This window comes from Cryptomeria japonica, chromosome 10 (genome assembly GCF_030272615.1).
Source record: "Cryptomeria japonica chromosome 10, Sugi_1.0, whole genome shotgun sequence".
NCBI lineage: Eukaryota > Viridiplantae > Streptophyta > Pinopsida > Cupressales > Cupressaceae > Cryptomeria > Cryptomeria japonica.
In genome coordinates, this window is record NC_081414.1 from 298,624,235 (window position 1) to 298,640,440 (window position 16,206).

The 16,206-nt window shown below is 36.0% G+C and overlaps 1 protein-coding gene across 1 annotated transcript in view; it reads left to right on the forward strand.

Moving 5' to 3' along the window:
- The window catches only part of LOC131040903 (uncharacterized), a 124,408-nt gene that overhangs the window by 73,870 nt on the left and 34,332 nt on the right, over nt 1-16,206 (forward strand). Inside the window, exon 3 of the mRNA XM_057973858.2 lies at nt 5,873-6,622. Within this exon, the coding sequence (XP_057829841.2) occupies nt 5,873-6,622 (750 nt within the window). The remainder of the gene's footprint in view (nt 1-5,872; nt 6,623-16,206) is intronic.

Sequence of the window (16,206 nt, forward strand, 5' to 3'; positions counted from 1 at the left end):
CTTGAGGTTCCTAGCGAAAATGCCAGTTTCAACGTGGAGATGGTGATTTTGAACGTCGAAGGCGAGAATCCAGGTTAAAATGACAATTCGCTCCTGTCCCTCTCCCAGGGACCAGAGCGATATGGTTCGTATTTCTCAACTTCAAATTTTGGCGCTAAAACATTTTTTGGATTTTATTAAATGCTAAAAATCGATAAATTTAAAAAATTCAATTAAATAGCATTTAAAAATAGCGCATGACATTTATTAATTAATTTTTTGCCTATTAAAAAATCGAATTAATAAAAAACGAAGGCATTAATTAATTAATTATTAATTCAAATAAAAAATCAAATTAAGCGCTTGGATTTAAATTCTTACAAAGTCGGCCATTGGTTTTTTATTAAAATTGCTTTTAATTATCTTTTAATTACCAAGTCGGCCTAAGGTAATGCATGAGGTAAGCGCCTATAAAGGGGGGGTGTTTATTTCATTTTCAAATCATTATTCAAACATCCTTCACATGCGATTTGGAGAGGTGCGAATTGTGTTCAAAGTGGAGCGAATTTCCATTCCAAGCAAGGAGCGAATTTAGCAAAGGAAGTGGTGCAAGTTTGAGTTAAGCGAACTTGTCAAAGACTACTTCAAAGACTCCAAAGGTGGCGAAGTGCTAAGTGGACGTTCATTTGAAGAGAGATCACGTGGAAAAGCTTCAAACATTGATTTTTGCCTAGGCGATTCTCTTTATTTTGCATTTTTAGAGTTAGCTCTCAAATAAGGTATGGCGATGTGATTCCTTATTTTGAATTTTGATCGTCATTGCCTTAAATTTTGAATTTTGAAATTTTGAATTTCCTATAGCTCAATCGAATTTAGGAAATGATAACTCAAAGACTTATCATGAAGTTTCCTAAATTCAATCCTTAATCTAATCTATGTTTATACGTTGCAAAATCTATTACTTATTATGAAATCTTGTGTAGGTATCAAGATGGCGACTCCTAGGCTCGAAAGATCTACAAGTCGAAAGACTCTTCTCAAGGAAAATCAAGCCAGATCAAGGACGGTCTCATCAAGGACGATTAAGCAAAGATAAGGGCAACCTCCTCCAGGCTAGCATTGACAAGGACGACCTTCTTCGATCCAGCATCATCAAGATGAGGGCGACCTTTTCCAATCCAGCATTCCAAGGCGAAGTACATCGATCGTCCTGCAAATCAAGGACAGAAGGAGTTAGAACAAGAGTTAATTAAAGATAGCTTCTCAACGACATCAAATTGAATATCTACCAAGCTACAAGTGTCAGACGAGGTGGCATCCTAATCATCACTCCTCCAGTCGGATTGGTCCACCTCAACAATGTCCAGGTTCAATGTACCTAATTCATAGAAGGTGGCACAAACTCCGATGTACCTACCCTAGCTATCCATTGGTGGAAATTTCTAGAGAGGACATGTGTCCAAGCAATACAATTTAATCATTGGTCAAGCATTAAATGTTATGTAATGGTTGTAACAAACCCTAATTAGGGTTTAGGTGTCATGATCTTGACCGTTGATCTGCTTTTTGATCTGGACCGTTCATTGTAATTGAGGATGCTATTTATACCCTCATTTCATTTCATTTTAAACTAGAAAGAGAGAGAGTTAGAAATTATTGATGCATTAGAGATTAGAGTTTAGAAGCAATTTACTTTTGTAGCAAGATTGAGTTTTGAGAAAGGAATTCAAACAATTGTTGTACATGATGGCTTTGAGATCAATAAAATATTGAAGTTATGGTGTTTTGTTGCAATTCTCTTGGTTATCTTCATGGTTGTTCATTTTTCTTGAATCACTCTCAATCAAAGTAGTGTGTTAATTCGAAGGACAAAGTGTTGGACTTGATCTTTGGTAGGATTCGCTTTCCAAACCACTAGCTTCTTGCTGATTGTAGGAACGCCTTGCGTGGTCGACTGGAGATATTGGAATCACTCAAACCTTCAATCATTGTTGTATCTTGGATATGTACCTTCGTGGTAGTGTCTTTGATCTTTGATGTATTGAAAAATCATTTGTTACCTTAGAAGATCGCATCAATTTCAATTGAGTTGTTAATTTATGGCAAAATTGAAGTTGGTAGAATCTCACCAAGTCTTGTCCACATCAAGTCATTCTTAGGGTTAGACTAGATTAGACCTCTTGCCAACCCTATCCTTTTGTTATTTTTCGAAAAGCTTGTTTAGTTTAGCAAAATCTTCGGCAACGTAAGGCCCCTTGATGACACAGCAATCACAACGACCACTGGTGCTTATCCACACGTAGAGACCCTACTAAAAGAACATTGGAGTCATCCTAACTGATCCTTCTTGCGAAATCTTCAGCAGTTAGCGACTTTATTCAAGAGAGGATAAGATGCCTTTGGGTATTTTATTCTGTGTATGATTGTGTACAAAATACACGTCAACACCATCCAAACACATTACATAGAATGAAACGATCTAAAACAGATCTCAAGACATTCTGCATCGTCCAATCTTCACCGCATCTGAAAATCAATAACCCATCACGCGCTCTTCAGACACCGATAAGAAAAACGCTCATTCCCGAGGTAGGCATTCAATGCATTCAATCTTCACGCGCAAGAACCACAAAGAAATCCTTCACGTGCACACAGCTGACGTGGTATCTCGATCCTTATCCTTATTCCTTAATTAACTGGTCACAAAACATCATCGGTTGCACCGCACAAGCCAAACCAGTAACCCTAGAGCTGAACTGAGACTACCAACCGGTAGTCACACTTAGTGAACCCCGACACCGGTCCACTCCATCCCGGTTGACCATAACCACTTCCGATCTTCATACCAGTTCATACTGGTTCACCTGCTTGAGCACTTATTGACATCAATGACAACATGCATTATCACCGCTTCATCATATGCCAACAATATTTGCTCCTCTAGATAATTCTGAGTCGGAAGTTAAATTGGGAAATGATAATAAAGTGTTTGTAATGGGCAAGGGTGTCAGTAATCTTTTTAAAAAACATGTTGAAACAAGATTTATATAATATACTGTATTTTTCAATCAACATTAGAAATCAACTCTTGTTGGTTTTGGATGCCTACATTGGAAGCATTAGTTTTTACTTGTTATGCGAAGGAATTAGTGTTTTGCCATGGGCCATTTTCAAGTATAAGCTGGATACCATACTGCAGTTAGGGTGAAGAAGGAAGAATGTGGGCTTTCCTTACCAGCTTGGTGATCTTGTATGTGGGGTCTGCTTTGAGTACTTTTGTGTGGCAACAAGGATATAAGCAGTGACGACTTACTTTAAGGACAAGCATATTCAAGGGTTTGGGTGTCTCAAAGAATTATTCCAGCTGTGGTATTCTGCCTTTATTTCACACCTTCCCTTGCTCATTAATTCTGAAATGAAAGGGATTGCCCTGGTCTTTGGAGTCTATGAGCTGAACATATCTTGCAATGTGGATAGGCATTGAAGATTGGTAAGCTAAAGCAATAAGGAAAGGTCTGTTCGAATCTTTTGGAGGCATTTTTTCAGTCTGCAACATCATTATTCTGGTTGCTACAAAAATAGGGAAACTCACTAAAACCTCTGTAGATATGAATGACAAGGAGCACTTCCATGGTACTTAGTTTGGTCACTGATAATAGGCATACTGTTAATATTTAAAATCTGATGTAAATTTCTGTCATTCTAATGTTCAATCAGCAATCTGTTAATGGATAAATATCTTCAAAAATTTAATGTGTTTGAGTTTTCCTTTGTCTGAGCAAAGTGGCAAGTTTACAAGGGGTTTGTGTTTATAAGCTTAATTGCAAACGATACAACAGTAAAGTGGATAAAAATATTGAAAAACAAGCATCATCATCTTGAAAAACTCAGTCACTCACAAGAAGACAATGGATAAAAATCTTCCAAAATTGAATGTATTTGAGTTTTCCTTTGCCTGAGTAAAGTGGCAGTATTAAATTTAATACTGTATTTTTAATGCATACTGTGTAGCTACAGTATTTTTATGTCGTATTTTACAGTCTTTTTAAGATAATGAGCTACAGATTTTAATGTTAATAAAAATACTGTAAAATACACAGTATACATTAAGTTTATTTTTAATGTATACTGTGTATTTTACTTTATTTTTATTAACATTAAAATCTGTAGCTCATTCTCTTAAAGTATTATAGTATTATACTGTAAAATACGACTTTAAAATATTGTAAAATACATTAAAAATTCAAACACAGGGAACATAATATAAAGATTCAAAACTAGAGTACATTGTATGGAGTCTAGACAAGATACAAATAACAAAGCCAAAAAAACCTTCCATTTATTCTGCAACCAAAAGAATTTTACAGTATACAATAAAAATACTGTAAAATACATTAAAAATTAAAATACTGTGTTGCCCGGTAAATACCAAATAATTTATGAGCTACACAGCATAAAATTTTTGTGTACCAATACCATAGGGTGGCCCGGTGTATATATCTGGCTCCAAGAAAATGCGGCTCTGCTAACTCGCGTCGACCAAAGAAGCCCTGCGTCGACCAAAGAAGCTCTGTGTGGAATACACTTTCGCGTCAATTAACTTATAACATTTCCCGGCAGATTTGTGGGCCTTTTTCTGCGGCTTTAGGGTTTTTCGTGCGGGATTTTCTATCGTGGGGTTAGTCGCCGATTAGTCGCCGTTTTTTTGTCGATGAATCGTGGCAAAAAATCGTTGAAAATTGCGAATTTAGTCAACGATTTTACATCGCGATTTTTTGGAATAAATCGCCCAGACAGCCGATTCCCGATTAGTCGGATATAATCTGGTTTTTTTCCCAATTACTGTTTCTTTGGATGGATATATGTATGTATGTATTTTGTGCCAACTTTGTTATGTTTTCAATTGTCATCTTAGGTAGTGTATGTTACATGGTAGTTATGGACAGTTGAACCAGCATTTGTGCCTTAACTGAGAACCGTAGGTCCAAAAAATAACATTTTTTACTGTCAGGATAAGGGAGTGGACTTTTATGAAAGGACCTCTCATGCTGGCAAGCATTGTACTGGTAATGTGTTGCAGTATAGAAGAATAATTGTAATCACATATCATACAAATTTAAAATACATAGATAATATAGAGCATAATGCTTTTATTGCGTATGTAGTGTTCAATACAATGCTTGTTAGAACAGAGGGTCTGTCATAAAAACGAGTGTTCTTATCCTGCTAGTGGAAAAGCTTTTTGTAAGACTAATAGTTGTTGGTTAAAACAAACCATTAGTTCAGCTGTTCATAATTACCATGTGACATGTACTACCTAAGACAACAATTGAGAAAATAGTAAATTTGACACAAAACATTTATTAATGATATCACATAACTGTCTACAGGTTTAACCCATAATGTTTCTGTAAAGATTCAACTGCAAGGTATAAAGATAGATTTGGTGTATTCTTCAGAAATGTTTAAATGATGATCACATCATATGGAAAAAGGATGAAATTCATGAAAATTATTATCAGGAGTGTTGGGAAGCCTGATGGGCTAGAAAGCAGATAATTTGAAGGCTCTGGAGCTAAAAGAAAAGTTTTTTTTTCTCTTTTTTCTGAGATTAATTCAAGAAAAACCTTCTTTTGTAGTTAGAACTTCTAAGAGGTTGTACATGGCATTTGATGCTTCCATTGCGAGTATGTAATTCTATTTAGCATTTGGAATTGAATTATACATTTTAACAATTCCCAAAATATCATTTACTGAGTCTTTGTACTGAGCATGCCATTTCTATATTATTTAGGCATTCAAGCTTCTATTTGTTCAAATGAGTTTTCTGATTATGAAAATCACAAATCTACACGTTGCCACTAATATATTTAATTTTTTGCATTTTACACAGGTCAATCGCATAACTCATCGATTGCGCCCAGTACGGAGATGTGTAAATGGGAAAAGCTCTTTTGCCATTTGGGAATGGTGGGAAGAAGAGAGGAGTCAATGGCACACATACAATGATTATCTTACAAAAAAGTTTGAAGCAGCATGGAACAGCTGCATGGCTAGCCGTACAAGTCACTGTGTGAATTGTCCAGCTGGTGTTTTCTTTAAATTGAATGGTCGAAAGTATTCCATTCTATTTGAAGCAGATGCAATGCAATGTAATGCTAAAAATTCAAATTGTAGAAATGTTCGAAGATGTAATTATTTTTCAAATCAGTTGTCAAAAATCCAGCCTGTTAATGTAGATCATTATCAGGATTTAAATGGAACTTTACATGGACAAGTAATGAGAAATGAACAAGATCAGTCTAGCCAACATTACCTACATCCTGAATATGATTCTAGCTCCAACTCGGATGATGATGATGAGTGTTCTATTTGTCTTTGCAGCTTGCATGAAGGAAAAGTCATTGAACTGGTGAAATGTCACCATTTCTTTCACAGAAAATGTATTGAGCAATGGTTCAAAACATGTCCCACTTGCCCACAATGTTTGGCAGTTTATGATGTGATCTCAGGAAATCAGCCACCAGGGGACATGAGTGTTCGTTATATTTCGTTTAGTAGTAAAGAGGCGGAGAATGGAATTGAAGGATATCCAGGTGTTGATATCATTGAAATTACTTACATATTTTCCAATGGAATTCAGGTAATGGCCATGTATTTCTTCCAGTATAGGTTCTTTGCATGGTAAAAGATCTTATTGGTGCCCTTCTGTTTTCCTTAACTATCACACATGTTTGTGAAAGAGACAAAGATGATGCAACTCAAATAATCTAAATTGATCTTTATGAATAAATGTATAAATCATGCTATGGGGGTTTTCACCGCATATTGTTGGGTCAAGAAATTATAATGTAGCTATACTCCATTATTGCAAGCAGGATATGATTCTTTGCATTTATATAGTGCCTTTTCTTACACCAAAATACTATACTACATAATAACACTATTTGCTGAAGAAGAATCATATATCATTAATGCAAACGAAGATGATAGAGAGAATGATATCTTTATTCAACAAGGTAGTGCATACAACAATACAGTGCTTGGGTATAGGGAGATCTGTCACCTCATTCCCCCCTTAGCCCGAATTTTAACTTACTATTTATTGGTTGTTTGAGTAAGTGGTTGTTGCTTAAAACCTGTACATGACCACAAAGCAATTAATATAGTACCTAAACCATCAACAGAATGATTAATGAGACAAGCAAGTAGGCAACAAAAGATTTGTTTTAATCATAACATGAAATACAATATGTCAATAACAACATAGCTAACTACAGCCTTTTCCTATGTTTTGCTATTCATGGTTTTGAGACAAAGAAATGGTGGAGACCAGCAGCTGGAATGCATTTGTACTTTGATAAACAGTTTTTTGTCTTGATGATTTCAAGTTTGGGGACAATTATTAGCCGAATGTTGTTCTTTGCCTGCAGTTACTGCTACAATAATATATTGGTCTATTTGAAGCATGAATAAAGTTTAAGAAAATAAAACGATTCCTTATTTTGGATACACTTGTACAAGAATTCAACTCTTATCTGTTTGGGTCTGAAGGAAAGTCTTTACCTTGTGGAGGTTTTCTTCTATACTGTTGAAGAGACAACAACGAAACAAATCCTCTCCTGTACTGTTGTGTCTACATGAGAAAAATAGATTTTCTTCTTTATTGTCACAACTACATAAGAGGGATCAGATGCCTCTCCTAGACTGTTGCATCTGGAGATAGTAAGGCAGTATCGATGAACTCTGTTGGTTGTCGACATAATCTCATAGAATATCATTTTTGTATTGTGTATCTCATATTTTGGTCCCCTACATTCTCATATATGTATTTTAGGATTGAGGAATAAATTTGTTTAAGTTAGGTTTGAAGTATAGAGCCTACATATTAGAATAGTTACAAGAGGTCAATATGTGTTTTTAATGCACTTCGAACACAGAATAAAATACTAAGTATTCTATCCTCTTTTGAACAAGGAAACCTTATATGCTAAACAATGTGATGAAATTGAAGAGCACATGGCTATATTGAGGGAGGGGGAGGGGGAACGGGGGGTGAATCAGTATAACAACAAATTTTACCAATTTAAACTTTTTCAACTTCAATCACAAGTATATAACTTATCTCATTAACATATTCATTGCATACCAATATTCATATGTGATTTAACTAATATGAACACAAGTAGAACACAAGTAGAACACGTGGAAACCCTTATGGGAGAAAACCACGACAAATTAATGGTTTTAAATTTCTTCTTTTACAATGTTTGTAGGCACCAACCTACTAGAGGCACCAACCCCTAACACTATTTGTGAGCACCAACCCACTGGAAGCACCAATTCCCAAATCTGATTTCGTGAGCATCAACCCACTTCACATATACTGAAATTCCACCTGGACAATGCTCTATTCCTTTAACAACTGTACCTGCTCTCAGTCACAAATCTGCATATCTTTCCTTCCATAAATGCTCCTTAAGTCCTCTCATTCATTTCTGCAATAATCTTCTTCTATATCTTCCTTGGTGTATATCATATATATATATATTACATGCATACACTCCTCCACACACCTTTCTTACCTAATACTCCATGCTTGTTCAATTACTATTCATATATTTCTAAATCAAAGAGTCATACCCTTTGAATATTAAGAAGACGTAACTTCTTATTGTAACTCTTCACTTTAATTAATTCGACACTTTTTAACAACAAACACTAATCGTTGTCTTTAGGAATTTATTCCTCTTGCTTGATCGCTGCTAACAACCATCACATCCTTTGTATTGCTGGAACACATCATCGCACCCTTTGATCATCATAATGAATCACCACTTTTGTTGTTTGTTTATAATAAACAAAGCGCTGTCATTTTATCAGATAACTAACAAATATTTTAATGAGTTTGTTTAGACGTAGCTTTTTTCTTTTTTAATGATGAATCGACAATTCCTGAATTCATGCTTAATATATTTCTTCATAAGTGATCGATGAGTGTTATTTTGTCTTGCTTATCGAGGACTGAGTTTGACTAGTGCTCGTTCATAATTTCTAATGCTATGTTAAACCATTCTTCTATAATCGTTGATAGCACCATGAACCGCAACTAACAAACTGTTTGTGATTGCTTCTTTTGTTTAGACGCTGCCTTGGTGGGAATCACCATTTCTATTTATTCGACCATCACACTAACAAACTGCCGCCTTCAAGATCATTATCTTCAAACAGATTTGTCTTAACAATTAGGTCACATCATACTGAGAGGCTTCTATTCACTTTTGATTATCATATCATTCAACATTTGATTTTTGTCTTCATCGGTCAACATATGGATCGCTCCTTATCCCACGACTTAGAATATCCACGTCCAACTCACCCGATAGTAAGAATTGTCTTTTTCAAAAGACATCGAACCTTAGGGCCATCGCATTTATTCAAAACCACTTGTATTAGCTTCAGTAATTAATGTCATTTTCCAAGACTTCTCCTTCAATTAAATCGAGCCCAAATAATTTCCCGACTCCTTTTGATGTATATGGTCTTCAGATATAGTATACGACTATTATTGGCTTCGCTGGGTTCAATTCACGATTCAAGGAAATATCATTAGAAGATCGTGCACCAACTATTACCGTGACAGCAGAAATAAACCTTGCCCTTCAATACTTGGAGTCGATGATCAGAACAGCACAATCAGCTTGTGATGTATCAGTAATCACGTTATTAAAGAGATCTCTATAACTGCCTTATTCATCTTAATCATAATTTGATCGTTGTATAACGAACTTGGTTGCCACTTTATTGTTCTTTGCTTTTGATATGAATTGCTTTCTGTATCACTGTCATATTTTATCCCAGCCGCTCCATATTAATTTGTTGTTCTTTCTTTACAGGTTGTTTGACTTGAATAATGGAGGCGCTGCACTTAATATTGAATTCTTCTTATATTATTGCCGCCTTCATATGAGATTATTCTAAACTATTTTAGAGTAGTTCACAAATCATGTGGTCCTTAGTGTATTTGTTCCATTCTTTACACAGGCTCTTACATTCTCCTCCACGTGGTGCAACTCTCATTTGTCTCTGTTGGCTTTGACCAAGAGTATACTTCATATCGGTCTCTTTGAAGAAATCGCACCATGATATGAGTTATTTGCACATATTAACCTCTATTCTTTATTCGCTAGATGGTGAACCTTTGTCACAAACCTCCAATACTTGGCAGTTCTTCACAGTAATATTTGACAGTATCATTTGTTGCTTACTTCTTTTCACAGAAAATGCTAATATTATTTTATCCACCCTGTGACATATATAGAATCCTTGAGTGCAAAACTAAGTTCATTTTATATGATACACAATCAACTTATTATCTCTTTCTTTTCTCTAAGAGTTGATGTTCCCTCATTAACCATCCCTTGCCTCATTTTATCCAAAACTCAATACTCATTCATCAATAATTTACCCATAGCATCTCTTTCACAATTTCTTAAATATTTCCCATAACGCCTTTCACAACATTGCATGAATTCATCTTCATTGTCTTCAAGACATGAGATCAAATATATCTTATAAAATCTGCTATGAAGTGATCAAATTCTTCTTATGTATCTTTGACATCAATGACAATATCTAACAATCACACTTGAGTGCCCTTGACTTCAATGACAATATTTCAACACAAATAAGATAACCCCAAGCTTTCTTTAGTCGGGTCTTGACAATGCAATTTTGATAGACTCAGTGTAATGATGTGATCTTGTTGGTATCACGAAGGGACTTACACTTATGAATTGTGGTTGGAACTTTCAAACTAACTTCTCTCAAACAAAGAAATATCAGAAGGGAAAGGATTTTGAGAAACTAATTTAACACTTAAGGACAATGATGATAATGAATAATGCTTTGATAGACAAACTCCTTCAAACCAAGCTTTGCTTCGTCATGATAACAACAACTACAGAAAATTGATGCGATCTCCTAAGGTAGTGAACGATTTTTATTATTGCAATAATAAGGTTTAGGCTAACTTTGCATTGTAGCTTACAATCAACAAACCACAAAAATTATGAACCAAGGAATCTATCATATATCATTGCATGTATCTATCATAATCAATGAATTTAATTAACTTTGAGAAGTAACAAGAAACCATGCAACATGTTGAAACACAACACAAAGAACCACCATAACTTCAATGAAACTTATGTATTGATGTTAACATAGTCTTGGCAACAATTTCTTCTTTCCTCCTCCTCTACTTCTACTTTCTAAGGCTATCCACTATTGTCTATTTTCTATCGATCAACTATTCATTTTTACAAATGAGAAGGCTAGGCCTTTTAGAGCTCTTCCATTACAAATGAATGGCTCTGATTGATTCTCAAATCAACAGCCAAGATTTAACAATAAAACCCTAATTAGGGTTAGTTACAATTAACTCCTTCTTGACCAATGAGATCAATACAACAATTTGGATACATGTCCTACATTGAATGTGGACCAATGAGAAATGAGATTAGGTACATGGAACTTAGTGTCCTCCACATGTATAGTTGTCATCTTGGGATGACTCAGGTTTAATGCACTTGTATGAGTTGATGTGGCATAACTTGATTGGGTTGATGATGACTGGATGCCAATTGAGCATGCACAACTTATAGATCATCACAAAAAAGTCTTTGTGTTTTGGACAATATCTCTTGATACAACATTATCATGTGGCCTTTGACTGGTTGTGATGGTTCATTGCGTTATCTTCTAGCTTTGATTACCTCTTTTGAAACTATCTACTCAAAACACACCTCACTGTTTTCGTCGTTTGCACTTGTATTCCACCTTCATCCTTCTTGCCTTCATGATGTCAATGCTTGATCTTCATGTGTGGTCGTTTCAAGTGTAGCCTCCATTTGCATTTATTACTTGTGCATGATGTCTTTGACTGAGTTTACTTCCTTGCCATGATGACCTTGATCTTGGACTTCCGAAGGAAATTCAAGATTGTTGTAGCATCTCTTTCATCATCACTGTGATGGTTTTCTTCCTCATTCGTTATCCACTTACTTGAAATCCTCTATCTTAACGTTATCTTTTGCATTTCATCTTTGTTTTTTACTATCCTTCGCACTGTGGTGGATTGATCTTCTTGTACAAGTTGTAGAGCTCTTCTCAATCACCATCTCACATTTGTGAAACTTAACCTCTTCATTGCATTCTTAAGTTCTTCCATTTGGGCATCCTTTCTTCATCCTCTTGCATATGTCAATGTTGTTTTCTTCGATCTCGTTGAGATGTTATTTGATCTTGCTAACATTGTGAATCTCTCCCCTTCTCCATCACTTGCCATTACAATCATTCCTCGCATCAAAACCTGAAAAGAGAAAGAACACTTTAGATTATGAAAGAACGAGGAAACTATATGAACATTATCATCAGCAATTACCAAAATATGCTCCACAAAACGCAGTTTACAATTTTAAAATGCCTTGTCACTAGAAATTTTCAGGTTTTCAGGTCTGAAATGCATAAAGATTTGGATGTGAATGATTGATTTTCTATGTTGGAATTCACATCTTATTCACCGTCATTTTTAATGTAAAGATTGGACTGATGAAGAAATCATTCAGATCCAAGGGTGAATTATTAGCTTTTTTCCTTTCACAAACGACTTCTTGTCTTTTAGTCTGATTCATGGATCCCTATGTTGTGCTTCTCAAGAAGATGTGAGGGTTGGCCACTCTACTTCACATTTGTGATTATCGTGCCCAAGTTTCTTGCAATGGGAACACTTAATTTTTCCTTTCTTAGGTTTTCCTTCGTTTGAAGAAGTTTTAGTGTTGGTTTTGGAGGATTTAGATTTCTGATCTTGTTTGGCTCCCTTGACCTTTTGACTGTTTTGCTTCTCTGCTTTGTTGTTTGAAGCTTCCCAACAATGAGGGCTTGTGGTTTTCAAGACTTCATCGTGCTCATTTGTGCTAACTTATCCTCCTCCTTAGTCAAGTCTACAATGAAGTCATCGAGAGAAGACATCTTCTACTTGGTTCCATGTGATGTCCCCATATTTAACCTAAAAAGTTAACAAACAATAAACAATCATGTGATCAAGGGTGGCCGCCTTGACAGCATTTTCAATTAGCTAGAAGTTAGAAGATAACAAATTGTACATAGTACTAATAGCTTATAACATAGAAACATTGTGGAAAATCGTCTTATTCCATAAGACTTTATCAGGTCTCCAAGAGAAGCATAGTAGATCAAGATGTAATTAAGAAAAGATGAAGTCGATATGTGATCCATCCATCAAGGGAAGAAGGCTTCATGAGCATGCAACACACCAAGCTTACATGATGTCTAGCATGATCACCCTAACCCAATTAGATGTCATTGATGACAATTGAGAGAAGAAGGATGAAGATTATAATAGTGTCATCGATTACAATATGCAATGGAAACGTTATGATAAAATGACATTGATGAAGATGAGTGTCATTGATATGAATCGATCTACATATATAAATCAAGTTTGATATCCGAGACAAACATTGGGTGATATAACCAAAAGACAATACTTATATGCAAAGAAACGGGACTTGGACTCGGACTCGGACTCGGCAAGGCCGACTCGGACTCGGACTCGGGACTCGGTGTCAGACTCGGCTCCAGACTCGGCTGGACTCGGGATAGTGAAAAACTCAAGAAATTTAGAGATTTTTAAATATTTAAAACTTGTTTCAGACACCCTTTATTGAATACACCTTAAAGACACAATAACATCATCAAACTCGGCTCATTTGATTACATACACAAGTATACATCAATCACATAAGCATAAACGCAAATTGTAGCTGAAGAAAATAACAAACATAGATATATAAATATTGTCAAATGTATACAATATTACAAAACTCATGGAATAAAAAATCCATGTCATCATATCATCATCATCAAATGTTTCATACAAATACCAAAGGTAAATACAACTACAAGTCTATGGCTCAGAGGAGCTTGCACCCTCCGGCCCCGGCCCCCTGCGAAGGCGTCTAAGGTAGGTCCTGGATGATTCGACTGCCGTAGCCGCTCCCCGTGACACCATGCCATGCTCACCAACATCAGGAACATTCGCATCACTATCTGCCTCTGAATCTCCTGTCTGTGCTCGTGCTCTCCGCTCCTCCTCTGCCATGGCTACAGTCTCAACCTCTATATCTACCTGGTCGATCCAATCAGTGTCAGACTCGGAGGTTAAATTTTCTCTACTTCTATCGACGCAGTTTCCCCCCATATTTTTCGACGGGGGTTTGGGGGCAGTGCCCCCAAGGTGGGGTCAAGGGGCAGCGCCCCTTGCGTGCTCCATGTCGCGATACAGGGTGAGGTCGAGGGGCAGCACCCCGCGAGGCCAAAAAAACTTATTACAAGTCTGAATTAGGGTTTCTTTGAGAGTCTTCCTTAGGGCCTGGTTTTGCTCTTGTTGCTAATTGGGTCTTGCTTGGTGAGTGAGTATCATTCTTGAAGGTCCGAGCTAGGTCAAGTTGGTGAGTGATAAAGTCTGGAATGTCAACTTGATCTTCAAATGCCCTGAAATTTGGCTAAGTCTGGAATGTCCTGATCCTGAAATTTGACTAAGTCTAGAAAACTGAAGAATCCTCCAAAAACTAGATTGTGCAATATAACTCTTGGAGGCCCGAAACCACTCTCAAACATCCTGACAGTATATATGGAATATAACTTTAAGTATAAGTCACTTATACTTAAATGTTATATTCCATAAAATAATCCTGACGGAGAGACCAAAATGTCAAATTTCGCTCCTGACCCTTCCAAAAAAACTTATTACTTTTTAAAATGTTTTTTTTTTGTCATTTTATTAACCCAGCCAGTAGCCGAGTCTGGGGCTCAGGACTCGTCGAGTCTAGCGATTTTGAGCCAAACTCGCCAACTCGGCGAGTCTAGCGAGTTTACTCCCCAGACTCGGACGAGTCCGAGTTCGAGTCCCTAGGACTCGCCGAGCATGACTCGTACTCGGACTCCCCGAGTCTAGGCGAGTCCGGGCGAGTCCCGTTTCTCTGCTTATATGTAACAATACATGTGGACTGTGATTGGTTACGAATGACAAATCAGCATTATCGATATAGAAAGGAATTGCTAATTAATTAATTAGTCATACTCATCGATGGTAATAGCATGTTTGATTAAGGATAAAACAGCATGACACCTCTTAACTATATTGTCAACAGTAATATCAATTTAACTAACCGTTGGTTAGCAACAACACAAGGATAATCGATAATAGATATTATAAGAATTATGGACAGTGATTATGATAATCCATATCATTATCAATTGAGTTATGAAAAGGCACGAATTATGGTAACAAAGGCAGCGATTGCAAGAACTATTATTATGCCCTAAGATAGCAGCAAATATGATAAATCAATATTCCTTGATCAAGCAAACCGATGGTTATAAAGAAGTTAGATTATGAAGAGAGGTGTCTCATCGAATTCTAAAGTATACTATCCTTTCGGTTTGAGATGTATAAGAGCAACTTAAAACACATTCAATCAAGGATCATTGGAACCTTTTATTTCTTATTTATCCATTCTTGGATGCTCGATTGAGCATCTGCCATTTGGCGAATTAACCGGTTGCATACATACAAAGTAAGATCAGAGACAGCACCATTGTTGCAAGGATTAATCAGGCATATCATAAACAGCATCAGAACTTGTTGCAAGAGTACATATCCATATCTGAAACAGCAACATATCGCTACAGGCAATATTATCACCATATATATTGCATACATTTAAAGATTGTATCAGAAATAGCAATTAAATCGCTATAACTGATTAGGAGACATTATAGCATATCCTCCATTGCCAAATCAGAGAAGGCTACATCATATTGTATAACAAGATCATCTTTCATAATTATTGCAGTCATATCAGACATAGCAGAGATAATCTATCATTGTGAATTGCACTAAGTGCAAATATATAAGATCGATTCATCTAGCATATATCTAATTGTCCAAAAACATTATCATTATCTATATCTTATCAATTATATAAGTTTATAAGTGGTATCATATATTGTAGTTCATAGTAATATTTGAGACTTGAAGGAAAGAAGTCTCTTGCAAATGTCCCTATTTCATAAGTTATAAAATAAGGGGACATTACGAGTGGTATTAGAGAATTATATTTTGTGGTTATATTGCATTGC